Source organism: Bidens hawaiensis, unplaced genomic scaffold (assembly GCF_021521415.1).
Source record: "Bidens hawaiensis isolate Kalapana, Puna unplaced genomic scaffold, B.hawaiensis_p1.1 tig00009543_1, whole genome shotgun sequence".
Taxonomy (NCBI): domain Eukaryota; kingdom Viridiplantae; phylum Streptophyta; class Magnoliopsida; order Asterales; family Asteraceae; genus Bidens; species Bidens hawaiensis.
In genome coordinates, this window is record NW_027491711.1 from 610,779 (window position 1) to 625,944 (window position 15,166).

At 35.1% G+C, this 15,166-nt stretch overlaps 1 protein-coding gene and 1 pseudogene across 1 annotated transcript; one reads left to right on the top strand and one right to left on the bottom strand.

Annotated features, from left to right (window-relative positions):
• Nucleotides 1-3,875: 3,875 nt before the first annotated feature.
• LOC143532833 (calcium-dependent protein kinase 17-like) lies at nt 3,876-6,595 on the top strand. Its single transcript, XM_077027765.1, has 3 exons — nt 3,876-4,883; nt 5,562-5,858; nt 5,949-6,595. The coding sequence occupies exons 1-3, from the start codon at nt 4,301-4,303 to the stop codon at nt 6,491-6,493; spliced, it is 1,425 nt and encodes a 474-aa protein (XP_076883880.1). The 5' UTR covers nt 3,876-4,300; the 3' UTR covers nt 6,494-6,595.
• Nucleotides 6,596-7,770: 1,175 nt separating this feature from the next.
• Nucleotides 7,771-8,364, bottom strand: LOC143532812 (dehydration-responsive element-binding protein 1D pseudogene; annotated as a pseudogene).
• Between the last annotated feature and the right edge of the window lie 6,802 nt (nt 8,365-15,166).

The window sequence follows — 15,166 nt, forward strand, 5'->3', positions numbered from 1 at the left end:
ATGAAGTTCCTGCAATAAATGTACAATCTCAACAGTCGTATTTACCATGGCCTTGTTTTCAAATTCACAACTAGAGCAAGCAATAATAGCTTGTTTCTTACACTCCATGAAGTTGGACGGTGATGACCTCTATCTCCTCTAGCTTTGACTCTATGACGATTGTTTGATTGTATGTTGGACGGTGATGACCTCTATCTCCTCTAGCTTCCATCAATATGGTTTCTCTCTGTGTTTGTTACCTTTGTCAGCCTCTGGTGGCACACGTTGAGTCACCGTAGACATTGGTTTCCATCACTAGCAACACACAATCTAGAGGTCGGGCAATGGCTCCGAGGGTTGGTTGCCAATCATTTTCCTTTGGTGACTTTGGGTTTTGATATCACCCCCCCCCCCCCCCCCCTTTCACCTGATTTTAGGTGCATATATTTGTTATTGTTTTTGAACTGTGATGGTTTTACACCAAATTCTTTGCATGTATTTCTTTAGTATTTTAATTACAGCAAAAGCAAATTGTTGCCCCACTGTTGCCAACGGCTCCTACTGCCTATGGCGGTGAAGGACCTATAGCGTGCAGTACCTTGCCTTTATTATGACGTTAGATACAGTGCACATGAGGTGTACAACGAAATGTACGTCTGTTCGTTTGGGTTTTAGAAAGGCAATGATGGTTTTCTAAGCCTAGGTACGGTGCACATGAGATGTTTGACAAGATGCTTTAACGATTGTGCTATATCTTTCGGGTTTATGCAGGATGATGACGACGACAGACTCTTGGCGAGACAATTGTGGTGCTTGAAAACAAGCAACCAGAATTGCAGCCATGAATATGATCTGAGCCTATCTGGATTAGGTCGATTCCTTTTTGAATTGCTTTAATAGTTTTTTTTTTAAGTTTCGAATTCTTTTATAGTTGGTTGTATATTTCCTCTTTTCATTTTATGTTTGACTAGCATTAACATTTTCACACGTTTACGGTTTTCTTTTCTTTATCACATCAAGCTAGTTTTATTGTTTAACCTTTTCGTCTTTAATGAATATAATGATCACTAGTATCTGGTAATGTATCTTGTACCATAACTAAAAAGCAAAGTTTAAGAAATGAGAACATTAGTTTCATACATTCATACTTATAAATATCCATACTTTTAAAATTAAAAATATATAACTAGTCGCTTACTTTGTAACGGGAAATATAACTTTCTTTGCATGTGATAGGCAACCATTATTATCCTGTTATTTATATTGTATTGTCATTCTATTTTCGGAAAAATACATAAGTAGCAAAACGATAACATTATTTCTCCTAAATGTTGTTGGATTCTTGTAGCAAAAAGCCTCGCATTTTGATGAAGAGAATAAAACTCAAGTTGCTCCCAATAATTAGTGGGATCACTGTGATTATTAAATTACCAAACTGGATGTTTACACGTTTTGGCACATGGCATGTCATTACTCCTTGTCACCCTCAAAAGTTGTGGCCACAACGGCATTGTTTAATAAATCACTTATACAAATATATTATATTTTTGTTTTAACAATCATTTGAAACAGTAACAATCATCCATTTTATCATCTGATTCTATTATCAGGAGAAAACCCACCTAAAACAAGAGAACCCCTAATACAATTTAAAATCTTTTTCATATATAGAATTTGAATTCAAGATCTTTCTTTTTAAATTGATGATTTTTGAATGCATTACATCAACCACGTAAATTGAGAATAATTAGCAAACAAATATATTATATGTTATAATAATAATTATTATAAATAGGTGATTATAATATAAGTTGTGGTTTGACCTTAAAAATCAATAATTTTATGATTTTTTTTAAATTTTAAATGACATTATGTGTTATGCCATTTGAAATGAATGATCCGTGTATTTGTTGAAGTTTAAAAACATAATTAGAATTTATATGCTTACCTTTTCTGGTATGGTGGTAAAGGTGTTGGTGACTTGGTGTTATTTATTGAAGGCTGAGGTTTAGGGGTTTAAACCTTACAAAAGGCTAAAAAAAACAGAGATTAAAAAAAGTAGTTAAATTTGTAAGCTAGGATTAACTTTAAAATGCAAAGTGTAATAAATTCTAACTAATAAACAAATGAACACATGTTTTAAGGTGTTAGGGGTTTTTAGGGTTGCTTATCAAACTAATTATTATTTTTCACGTTTTGGTACAATTGTTTTGAACTTTGAAGCTATTTGATATTAATTCCTTATATAAATATTTATGAATAAAGCGAACTACTTTGAAAAGATAGTACAGATTTCTTTATTTTATAAAATTATCAACCTCAAACAAATAAGTTTTCGATATTTTCATATGATGAAAACATAGATGCTTAATGCAAAATTAAATTTAAATTGAGAAACCTATAAAAACACTTACATTCATTGTTTTAAAAATAATGCATGACCCTTTTGCTAAACATCCACTTTTCTATACAACTATGTCTATATGTCATTGTCTTTTCCATCCATTAAAAACATGCAATAATATGATTTTCAGTAACAATTGCTAAGAAACCAAACTGCTTGCGGGCTGCTCGAGATTGGATCGGTAATAGCTTGAAACAAGCCGAGACTCAAATAATTCTCGTCTAGTTATCGAGCCCCGAGCTCGAGCCTTGTATGGGAAGATCGTTTACGCTCGTCAAGCCTTATGTATTTTTAAGTTTTGACCTTTTCGCGGTCGGTCAAGCCACATTAAAAGCTGCTTCAAGTAAGGTGGCAAAACATGAAAAGGCGTGTCTTGACAACCAACATGTATTATTCCTTTTGCTTTTGACACTTTTGGTTTCCTCGCGTCTGAAGCTGTGGAGCTACTTACCCGTGTTCAGCGGGTCATGCATAGTAATGTTATGACTCCAAGATCAGCAAATATAGTTTTTAAAAGATTGAGTTTTGCGATTCAAAAAGGGGTAGCGGCGCAGCTTGTTGCCCGCTTGCCTTCTGTTTCGATGTAATCCAATAAACAATCATATATTATAGGAACTTCTATATATTATTTCACACAACACAACCAAGCACGAGCCGAGCTCTAACTCGTTTAAGGTAGCGCCACGAGCTTGAGCCAGTTTAGAATCTTTTAAGCTTTTTTAAAAATATATTAATATAGTTAAAAGTCTATATAAATTAATTAATAATTATTAACAAGCCGAGCCCAAACTAAGCTCGCACTTGAGTTGTAAGAAAAGAGTTTGAAACGAGCCGAGCTCAACCTCTCATAAGTTGAAACAAGTCTATCTCTCGATCCTAATTAAGTTCAGGCTCGCCTTATTCACATTTATAGTCGTGTATTAAACGTATTCTGGCAATCCAGCGCAATACCATATAATATTTATAGTATTATGTATTCCATCCACTATCAGCCAACAACAATACATTGTTTACTATAATTCGAACATATGCTTTTATGTTTCAAACAACAAGAACAACGAAAGAAATAAAAAACATTAAAAATTATAAAATGATAAGAAACAATAAATGAAGTGATTGGCCAAAAACACACAACAGAAGAAGACAATCAAGTGGGGGGCTGGCTGTTGCTTTTATTATTTTAGGTTTGAGTTTGCAAAGGCTAAAGAAGCAGCAGACAATCATATCATATGCCTCCCCTCTGGTGGGGAGATTTCCAAATCAACCTCTCTCCATCTCCATCTCCATCTCCATCTCCATCTCCATCTCCATCTCCAGGTTTAAACCCTTCTCTCTCTCCTTAAAATCAAACTTTTTTTTTTCTTGAATTGATATGGGTTTCTAGATCTGGGTTATAGTTGAATTTGAAATCTTGATTGATCTGTCTGGATTTTTGATTTCCTTAAGTGTTTTTAGGCTGTTCTGTTCATGGGTTTGTTAGGGTTTTTGAAGTGGTTTAAGTGTTAGGTTTTATTTTTGATTTGATCAACTCAGTTTGAAGTTACCAAGTGGGAAAGTATGAGATGTGTCAGAAACTTATGGGTTTTGTTTATTATTTGTTTTTGGATTATAAAGTTTGCATCTTGTTGTGTTTCTTGCTTTCTTTATGAGCTTTTGATTCCTAAAATGCGAAATTTAGATATAAAAATAGAATCTTTTTATGATTTTATTTTCAGATCCGAGTTCCATGTGGGGTTTCTGAGATGTTGGGTTATGTTACATTGTAAGTTAATCAAGAATCATGTGCTTCTGAATCCAAGCTCAGTAAGTTTGACCTAAATTATACTTTTAAAAAGTCAAACATTCAAATTCAACAACTTGGGGCTGCTAAATAGTTTGAATCTTGAAAGTCACAATTAGGGTTTTCCAATATTTTATATGGCTCTTGCCAAGAATGACTCCGGATCGTCTTTCAAACTATGCAATTGCTATAAAGTCGAGAACTTGACCGAAACCATATTGGAAACCGATCAAACATCGTATCTAAAAGATCGGTATGTTCTTGGAGCTCAATTGGGATGGGGGCAATTTGGGGTTATCAGAGAATGTTCCGATAAGTTGACCGGTGAGGTACTCGCGTGTAAGTCAATTTCAAAAAACCGACTTGTGACGGATGAAGATATGAGAAGTATTAAACTGGAGATTGAGATAATGACTCGGTTATCGGGGCACCCAAATGTTGTTGACCTCAAAGCTGTTTATGAGGAAGAAGGTTATGTTCATTTGGTTATGGAGTTGTGTGCGGGTGGAGAGCTTTTTCATCGGTTGGAACAACAGGGACGGTTTTCTGAGTCCGAAGCAAGAGTTTTATTTAAGGATCTAATGCAAGTGGTGTGGTTTTGTCATGATAAAGGTGTTGTTCATAGAGACTTAAAGCCTGAAAATATTTTATTAGCAACGAAAGCTTCTTCTTCGCATATAAAGTTGGCTGATTTTGGTCTTGCAACTTACATTAATCCAGGTATGTACTGAATTCTCATCTGATTGGTTATGTTTTTCGCTGTAAAATCCTGAAATTGGAATCCTGTTAGTTGTAAAATCAAGTAACAATAGGTTTGCATTAAAGTTTTTTTCCTTTTATGTTGCTATTGATCATATGCTCATCGTATGCGTATGCACTTTTGTTTCTCAAGTGAGGAAAGGTACAAAATTTATTGAAAACTTTGTTATAAAACTATGAAGTTAGGATCTTGTAAAGTCAAGAAACATTAGGTTTACATCTAAAGTTTTGTTCTTTTTGTTGCTGTTGGTAGTATGCTCATCATATGCATATGCCCTTATGTTCACCGCTGAAACGGTACAAAATTTATAGGAAACTTTAGTATAAAAGCCTGAAATTGGGATTTTGTAAAATCAAGAAACAATAAATTATTAAATTTACATTTAAAATTTTGTCCTTTTTGTTGTTGTTCATGTGTTCATCATCAGCATATGCCCTTTTATTAACTAGTGAAAAGATACAAAATTTATAGATAACTTTGTGAATGTGCCAAAATTGCAGCAATGAGTTATAAATCTTAGAATTGGGATCTTGTAAAATCAAGAAACAACGAATTGCAGCATATGCCCTTGTATTCACTTATGAAAAGATACAAAATTTATCCAAATATTATAAATCTTGGAATTGATTTTGAAACAGGTCAAAGGCTACATGGAACAGTCGGGAGTCCATTTTATATAGCTCCAGAGGTACTCGCTGGCGGTTACAATCAGTCAGCTGATGTTTGGAGTGCAGGTGTAATTCTCTATATCCTTCTTAGCGGTAAACCCCCGTTTTGGGGGAAAACTAAATCCCGTATCTTTGATGCTGTTCGAGCCGCCAGTTTGAGATTCCAGTCAGATCCCTGGAATGGAATCTCTGATTCTGCAAAGGAACTTATTAGAGGAATGCTTAAGACAGATCCTTCTGTTAGGTTAACAACTCAACAAGTTCTTGGTAATTAACAAAAACCCATATCAAATTATTATTCATGTTTTTCCTCGGTTCAAGAAATCTGATGACTACTTTCTTTGATTTTATTTGTAGATCATGTATGGACTAATGGCACGAACGAGATCTCGAAATCACTTCCAAGTCATGGGGAACTTGAGATAACAGGAAGCTCGTCTTCTTCTTTATTCATGGCTCGGAATGCTGACATCAGCTTCGGGCTGGGCTCACCGATTATCCGTGAAGCATTTTCTTCATTTCTTATGGAGCCCATGACACCTCTGGTGAACTCTTGCGGGTTTTCATTCCGTAGCTGTGGCGGGTCATCGAACACCACTCTCGATTTCTGCACACCGATCCACTCGAGCCCGAGTTTTACATTTTTCGGAGTCGGGCCCGAGGCTGAAAATGGGTCTTTGGTTGTAAGCATATCGGAGGAAACGAGAGACGCAAAAGAGCAGAAATCGGGTGAGGTGAAACGGGAAAGCGGGTCTAGAATATGGGGGAGTTATAACAAGCGGAACCGAACGATCGGGCTCGGGGAGTTTGAGCCGTTGGATGTGGTGGTTGCGGAGTCGGTCATCCGGTGGGCGTCGTGCGCGCATCTATCGATGGCTTTGAGGTCTGATTTTGTTTGTTGAGAGTGTGGTCATAATGTGTGTTGTTTGGAAGTGGTTTGTGGGTTTGGTGATATGTATGTTAGTTGACCTGTTAGTTACTAAAGATGTAGCATGTTTAGACTAGATGAACTGTTATGTGCATTACTAATATTAGTATCTTTGTTGTGAACCAACTGAATTTGAGAGATTTGATTTTTGGATTGGATGGATGGTGATGGGGTCTTCTTGTGTTTGAAATTGTGAACTTATTCCTATCTTTAATTGGATTCCATAAAAGGATTGTAATTGTTTTGGAACGTCCCTTGTTTCTGTTAGAGGTGTTTACGGTTTGGTTTGGTTTCGTTTGTTTTGGTTAATTTGATGGAAATTTTGGACCAGGATGTTTACTAAGTTTCGAAAAACGACAAGTCAAGCTGGCCAGTTTCGGTGGGTTGGCAAGGCAGACTGGTTTGATGGTTTGATATAATTTTTTAATTCATTAGTTGGTATTGAATATGTATTCATGGTTATAGTACAATACCTATACAACTATATATTCAAAAAATTGAAAAAATATATATCAATAATATGGTTAAATTTGCTAGTTTGATGTATCACTGACAAGGTTAAACAATCAAACCGTGAATTGAATTGTGTGTCTCAAACTGGTTGGCTTGTTTAGGCTTAGTCATGTAACTGGTCAAAAATTGTTATCTAGACCAATTTGGGGTAATTTGGTCATCTAACAATCAAATTGGGGGAGTTATGTAACAATTACGTAGGCACTTTGGTCATTTAACTATGGCGAACTTTAGTCATTAACTATGGCCCACTTAGCCATTGCTGCAACTTGCCAAACAACAAAAGTTCTTTTTCTTCTCTGCAACTTGCCATGCCAAACAACAAAACTGAACTTTAGTTTCAATAGTGAATCACAATAGGCATAGTATTTTTAGTTTTTTACAAAACTAATACCATTCAACTATTTCTCTAAACTTCTTGTGTATTTATTTGTTTATTTCATGACAAATTTTCCTTTTTTATGCACATTCTTTGTCAATTGTCTATTTCTTGACCTGGCTAAACGAGAAATCTTGAAATATGTCATTATCTGGATGACTCAATTGATATTAATAGTTTTAAGTTTTAACACACCAAGTTTCTGCGTCGAGTAGAACAATAAAATTTTCAATTTAGGGCAAAAAGATTCCCATTTTTAAATTTTTAACCGATTTTGTATAAGGGCTAAATATCGTACTAGAATTAATACTCTTAAGTCTTATCTGATATTCTAATTCTAGCATAGCAACATTCTGAATTCAGAAACTCCACAATGACACGTCAAAAGACCATTCTTCCAAGTCATCATGACACGCGTCATATCCAACCATCCGAGGTGGCGGTACCATCAGTCCTTCCGCCATGTCATCCAGCCATCCCAAAAACCACCTCCTCGTCAACATAACCCACATTCCTCGTACACTCACTGTCTTCTTCCTCCACCTCCGTCTGCCGGAACCCCTCAGCCGCCTTCACGGCCGCCTTCTGAATATCCTTCACACTGCCCGAACTCGGGACGGGCAGCCGCCAAACCGAGTCAGCAAAATTCAAACAAGCTGACCGACCACGCATGGCCAAAGCCGCCACGTCATGAGCCCGTGCTGCCATGTCAGCAGAGGGATATGTTCCCAACCACACCCCGGGTTTTCGTGTTGGGCTCTCGGACCTCACACACCCAGGTGCCGGAATCCCGCCGTCTGACTCCCCGGTAAACCGGGTGACGTGTCTCTCTAAACTTCTTCCTGCCAGCTCGCTTCTTGGGGTTCCTTGACATCATCGGAACTTGAAGAAGAACAAGAAGAAGAAGATTCTGTTTCAGGTGATAGTGAGTGGAATTGGATAAAGGTAGTCATTATTATTATTATTAACTGATGAGTGAATGAATGTGAAATTGTTTATATATATATGGGTATGGGTATGGGTATGGGTATGGGTATGGGTATGGGTATGGGTATGGGTATGGGTTATGTGAAGTACTGTACACGGAGTGATAAGAACACAGCTGGGGATGAAAGTTATGGGAAAGTTGCTTTTGTTAGTGAGATATGAGTAACTTGGCCACTTGGGTGACTTTGACTAATATTTTGTTTTTTATTCCTCCCAACTTGCTACAACTCCAATAAATTCTATATGCATACAATTAGTGTTTTACTTTTCTCGTTGTGTCTGGACATAACGGGTAAAACTCAGACAGTAGTAAAATCCAATCGTTATCGTTTTCGGACGTTGTGGCAGTAAATTAACTCGAATTCAGTCGGTTCAGTTATCAGCGTTTTCATACCGAAACTAAAAAAACACTGGAATCTGATAAGTTTTCGTTACGATACCAGACAAAAAAAAAAAGCCCATGGCGAGAACTAATATGGTGCCATATCATTCCCATTTCTCTCCCTCCCTCTATCATAGCGTTATTGGTATATACATACATACATAGGGAAGGGATATTTTGAGAACCATGTTGAGTTTTAAGAACTTAAGAACTCAATTCTTAGCCACACATTTAATTAAATGGATTGAAATATGTGGTTGAGATTAAATTTGACTAAAAAGTCAAAGTATGAGAGTGAATAAAAATGTAAGTGATTATACTAACTTTTACGTTCGTTACACATGCGTAAAAAGTCGACTCGATGCGTAAAAAATTCTGTAATTTTTTTACGTATATGTAACCTACATATATTACGCATGTGTAAAAAAAAATCAAAAAAAAAATCGTTACATTAAGTTCTTTCGAGTTCTTAAAACTCAATGGGTTTTCATTTGAAATCTCCCATATATATATATATAGCGGAGCGTTTTTTTTATCGTTGTTAAGGATACCATTACTGTTAGAAAGTGTGAAGTAGATGCTTGTATATAACTCTAGTTGGGGATTCGATGACTAATGAATGTAGTTTGGAAATACCCTTATAGTTGTTTTGGATTGTCATAGTTGATGAAGAATGGTATGAAAATAACAATCAACCCTAATAAGAAGAATATGTAAAAACATTTTTTTCCAGAGGTGGTGGTGGGACATGGATGGGCTGGATTTTAATTAAAAAAAAAACATATTATTTTCATATGTATTAGCATATGTGTGTATATATATATATACACATATGTATAAAATATAAATCTACTTATAAGTTATAAACAATAGATACTATAAACTAAAATAATAAATTAATTAATATTTAAATTAAATAGTCTATGATTTTTACTATAATTTAAGAATTACTACCTTTTTTAACCGGGAAAACAGATTTTCACTCTAAACCAACTCTACTCTTAAAAATAATTTATTAACTTTTAATAATTAAGTTTTGAAATTTTAAATTTTAAAATGAATAACATGTAAATATTCTTCTATATATTTTATTAAAATATAAAGATTCGTAATTAAAATAAATGTAAAATGTGGTGATGATGTAGCTAGGGGTGCAAACGAGCCGAGTTGCTCGCGAGCTACTCGAGATCGGCTCGTTAAAAAGCTTGATCGAGCCGAGCTTAATCGAGTCCGAGCTCGAGCTCAAGCCTAAAAGTAAGCTCGTTTAATAAACGAGCTCGAGCCCGAGCTTCGCTTATCGAGCTCGAGCCGGCTCGCGAGCCTAAATGAGCTTGCCATTTATATAATTTTTAAAAAAATATATTTAATAATTATTAATTAATATATATAATGTTATGAAAAATAATTAAAAATAACTAAATAATATATATTATTTTATACATAAAATTATAATAGAAAAAAAGAATATATAAAAATCATTATAATTATATAAAAAAATAATTGATATATAGTAAACGAGCCGAGCTTGAGCTTGAAAATCTACTCACGAGTCGAGCTTTGAAAATAAAGCTCGAAATGAGCCGAGCTCAAACTCGAGCCCTGTACAAGTTAAACGAGCCGAGCTCGAGCCTAGTCGAGCTCGGGCTCGGCTCGTTTGCACCCCTAGTGTAGCAATGCTTTTAGAAATCAAGGTTTATAGAGATTTTAAAGAATGAGTGTTTTTCTAATATGGTGGCACTTTTAGGATTTCTTATTATGATGTTTTTAGTACTAAATTAGTGCAGATAAATAGTAACTTGAAGGAGTGGTAAGTGAGCATTAATGGTAAACGGTCGTCGCTAGTCACTAGGTTATTTCTAATAGAGTTTTTACATATGGTTAGGATTGTTCGTTTCCTATCCATTCTTGTTACTTAATGTGAATTATTGATTGAAATTCTTGAATATCAACCAAAAAATATATATATATATATGGTTAGGATTATTCGTTTCCTATCCATTCTTGTTACTTAATGTGAATTATTGATTGAAATTCTTGAATATCAACCAAAAAAAAAAATCAATATCATAGTAATCTTTACAAGATTCACAAAGGATACTATGACCCAACTTCGTAACCTGCATCTTTTTTGTATTTTCTTTGAATATATATACAATAATACATATATAGTATTCCTTAGAAAAAAAAAAGTAAATTCATTACAGCTGTTTTGTTTTGTTCGTTTATATAACAAAAACAAAATATCAAAACTAGTCATTTATGTTTTCACGTTTTTTCAATGGTTGTCCTTTCACAAACTAAATGGCAAAAAACATCTTTTATGCTTTAAAACTCTATCACGTTATGTCCTTTGGTCCTAACCTAGTTAATTTTTCTCGTTAAATTCGGTCATGTGCCAGGCACATGAGGGTAATTTAGTCTTTTCACTCATTTATTTTAGAAAACATTTTTATATTAAAAACGAAAATGATCTCTCTCTTTCTTTAACTTTCTCACCCCTCCTCCCCCCCCCCCCCCCCCCCCCCTCTCTCTCTCTCTCTCTTTACCAGCCACCTACAGGTAGCAGCCACCCACAACCACCAACTCTCTCACCCACAAGCACCACCACCACCGTTAGGGACCGCCACGAAACTGAACCGTCACTGGTTCATATCAGAAATGGAGATGAAACTACTTTAAAAACCATAGATCTAGAGGGGTTGGATGAATCTGACCAAATAAGACCCGAATCAAAGACAAATTACACCTGAATAAGAACAAATCGAAGCTTATGTGAAGAACTAGAGCATAAAAGATCCGAAATCGGAGTCGAATTGGGTCATAGTGTTTGTGAAGATTTGGGCATCTACACCAGCCTGATTTAAGGATGGGTTGAGGTGGGTGGTCTAACAGTTGTAAATCTGATGGTTGTAAATGGTGGCGGAAGTGGGTGACGATGGTTGTAGTCTGATGGCTGTAACTGACGGCGGCAGTGAGTTTAGGTGGGCGGCGGTGGCGGTTTTATCTAAGGTTGTGATGCAGAGGCTGAGGTTGTGCGACGGTTACGGTTTTGGGTTGGGCGCCCGGAGGAGTGGTGGCCGGTGGTGGTGTTGGGGTGGATGGTGGAGGTGTTGGGCGAAGGAGTGGTGGTTGAAAGGTGGGAGATGAGGATGGTGATTGATAGATTGTAGAAGAAAGAAAGAAAGAGAGAGAGAGAGAGAGAGAGAGAGAGATATTTTATTTTTAAATCTCCTTATGTTTAATTTTAATTATTAAGATAAATTTATAAAATTACCCTCATGTGCAATACACATGACCAGATTTAACGAGAAAACTTAATTGAGTTAGGGTCAAAGGACAAAGCGTGATAGAGTTTTTGAATATAAAGGATGTTTTTTTGTCATTAAGTTTGCGAAAGGACAACTATTGAAAAAACGTGCAAACATAAAGGACTAATTTTGATGTTTTGTCTATAATAAACCTAGGATTATATTTTATGTCCTTTTTTAAAGAAATATACCAATACCAATAAAATATATATAAAGCTATACGAAAATTCAGTTCTTTTATATTGTGCACTTTATGATCAACTAGATAAAAAGGAAATATACATGATAAACCAATTTTAATTTTAAGAGATAGGACTTTTTACTTTTTTTTTTTTCATATACTTACTATTAAAATCATCACACATGCACTTTGTAGGTATTGAACTCGGAACCACTTAATTGGAGAGCACACAACTTTACCACCACAATAGCGCTTTGCAGGGCCGTCTCTTGGGTAAGCTAAATAAGGCCATGGCTTTAGGCCTCCGTTTTTATAAGGCCTCCATTTTAAATAGGAGCTATGCATTATGAGATTTTGAAGTACAATTCTTTTAGAATTAATAACTCATTGATGTGTCACAAGCTAAAAAGGATTGCTTGATATCCATTATCACTGCATATCATTAAAATTTTTTAATTCTTGTATACTCTCTAGCCTTATACGCATAAATAAAAAAAGAGAGAAATGTCTCAAAATTTTAGTTAGCTTTAGGCCTCCGAGAATATTGAGCCGGCCCTAGTGCTTTGAGGACAACTTAGAGATTAAATGGATATCATGATGTGAATGCTACAAGGGAATGTAACGTATGCTTTTCTTATTTCTGTTGTGATTTATTGTATATATAAAATAAAATCAGGTGATTATTGTGTACGGCTGTATCCCTCATTGCTTTTCAATTTAAAAGCTCAGTTGATGGAATCATGATCAAATCTCAGATTCTTCATGCTAGCAATGTTATCTTCATATTATGCTTTGTTTCTTTTCGGTGATGTAATCTTTCCAGTTACTTTTTGCCTAACTCAATATTTTTAATTCCAACTTTTGAAAGCAAAAAACCATAATCGATCATTGAAAGGTAAAATAGTCAAATTGCTTGGAAGTTACTCGAGTTTAATTGTTACATTAAAAGGTTAATAATATAGAACTAGTTTTTTTACCCGGTGCGTTACGTCGGGCTGGTCGTTAAAACTCAGACAGTAGTAAAACCCAAGAATTGAGCAGGTAAGTCGACGCGAATTTCGTCGGTTTCGGTGACGTTCGTTATTGTACCGGAATTGAAACCAAATATAAAACAAAAAATATATAAAAATTGAGGTGGACCAATGTGGTGGCGTCGGTTAGTAAAACTCGAGCATTGGTAAAACTCGACTGTTGTCGATCCCGGGTGTTGAGGTGTGAGTCTACGGGAATTCGGTCTGGTTCCGTCACGTTTGTTATGATATCGGAAGTAAAAAAAATTGATGTTCGGTCGGTTTCCCTACGTTCATTACGGTTACTGAACTAAAAAACAAAAAAAAAATTACGGACCAGTTCGGTGCTGCCAAATGACCCATTAGGACACTTGCAACACCAAACTTATTATTTGTTATATAGTAATAATGATCACTAGAACGTTTATTTTCTTAAGTGTAAGCCACTTAAATTTGTGAGATAAAACACAACTTTAAAACGGGATAGTATACATTAATATTTACCTATTCTAATAAAAGAAAATAATTGTGACACGTGTCGCTTTGTGGTTAAACCCCACAATTTTTTTCTCTCATAAACTAGTATCTTAATTAATCTAATATCTGTTATAGATAAATGATTATTCACTTTCCTTTTACATTTTATTTATATTATATCCATACGTTTTAATTAATAAAAATAAATATTAACATATTATGTGTGACATTTGTCAATTTCGGGTTATTTTATACTTGTATTCTTAATGTAAACCCGACCCGTTTTGTATCCCGAACCTTTCGATATTATCAAAATGATGAATTTTATGTTACATATTTGTTTTATAGTTGTTGGATCTAAAAAAAACACCCTTTTCGGTTCTTAAAATGCCCCCAAAACGCTCAAAACGAACTCCAGGGGCTAAAACTACCAAAATGAAGACTTGAAGGACCCATTTGTAGTTTGTGCTTTCTTGGGTCTATAACCAACCCATTTTCATGCAACACCCTTTATGAAAGACCCATTCAACTTACCCTATATATACACGCCCATCTTCTTCATTTGTGCTTGCTCATTTCCTCATTTCTCTCTCAAATTCTTGAATTTTAATGTTGTTCTTCATAAGCTAATATTTCATTTTAACTAACTTCTCAATACTTAAAGCTTGAGGTTACAACATATATATAATATACACTCCTTGTTTACCTTCGGTCTTTCATTTCTCCAGTCTCGGCCGGTTGAAATGTCGGGCTAGTAAGGCAAGGTTACATGGAGGACTTTGTAGTCCTTGTTTATATATTTAACAAATCTAACCATATAACTTGTTATATTTGCTTAACTTCTGCATATTTTAGTTTATTGTTCATATTTGTCAAGTTCCATGGTATTGGGTATGTGGTGACTAGCCTCGGTTTCATCCTGAGTTGAGAACCGAACCAAAAACCGAACTTTTGTTTAAAAGCTTTGTTGTTAACTTTTTGAATGTAAAACTTGAGTATTTTATTTATAAGTTATTTTACAAGTTCCATGGTAATTGGGTATGTGGTAACCATCCTCGGTCTTATTCCGAGTCAAGGACCGAACCAAAAAAAAAACCGAACTAAACCGAGTTCACTCGCTTAAGACACACAAGTGTGTTTTTAGCCACCAAAACTCATATTTTTCTTCAAAATTATATTTTGAATCAATTTTAGTTAATTTTTAAACATACTTGGCATGTCGGTAACCAACTTGATCTTATAAAAAGTTGGGACCGATAAAGTCGTATACTCGCTTAACGAACGTTAAGGTTCTTCACAATAGAACTACATACTTGGTTAAGTCTGTTTTGATTTTTATGAGTTATCTCATAACATTTATTATTTTGGGAAGTTAACTTTGAGCTTGGTCAATTATCAAGTCTCGAACCG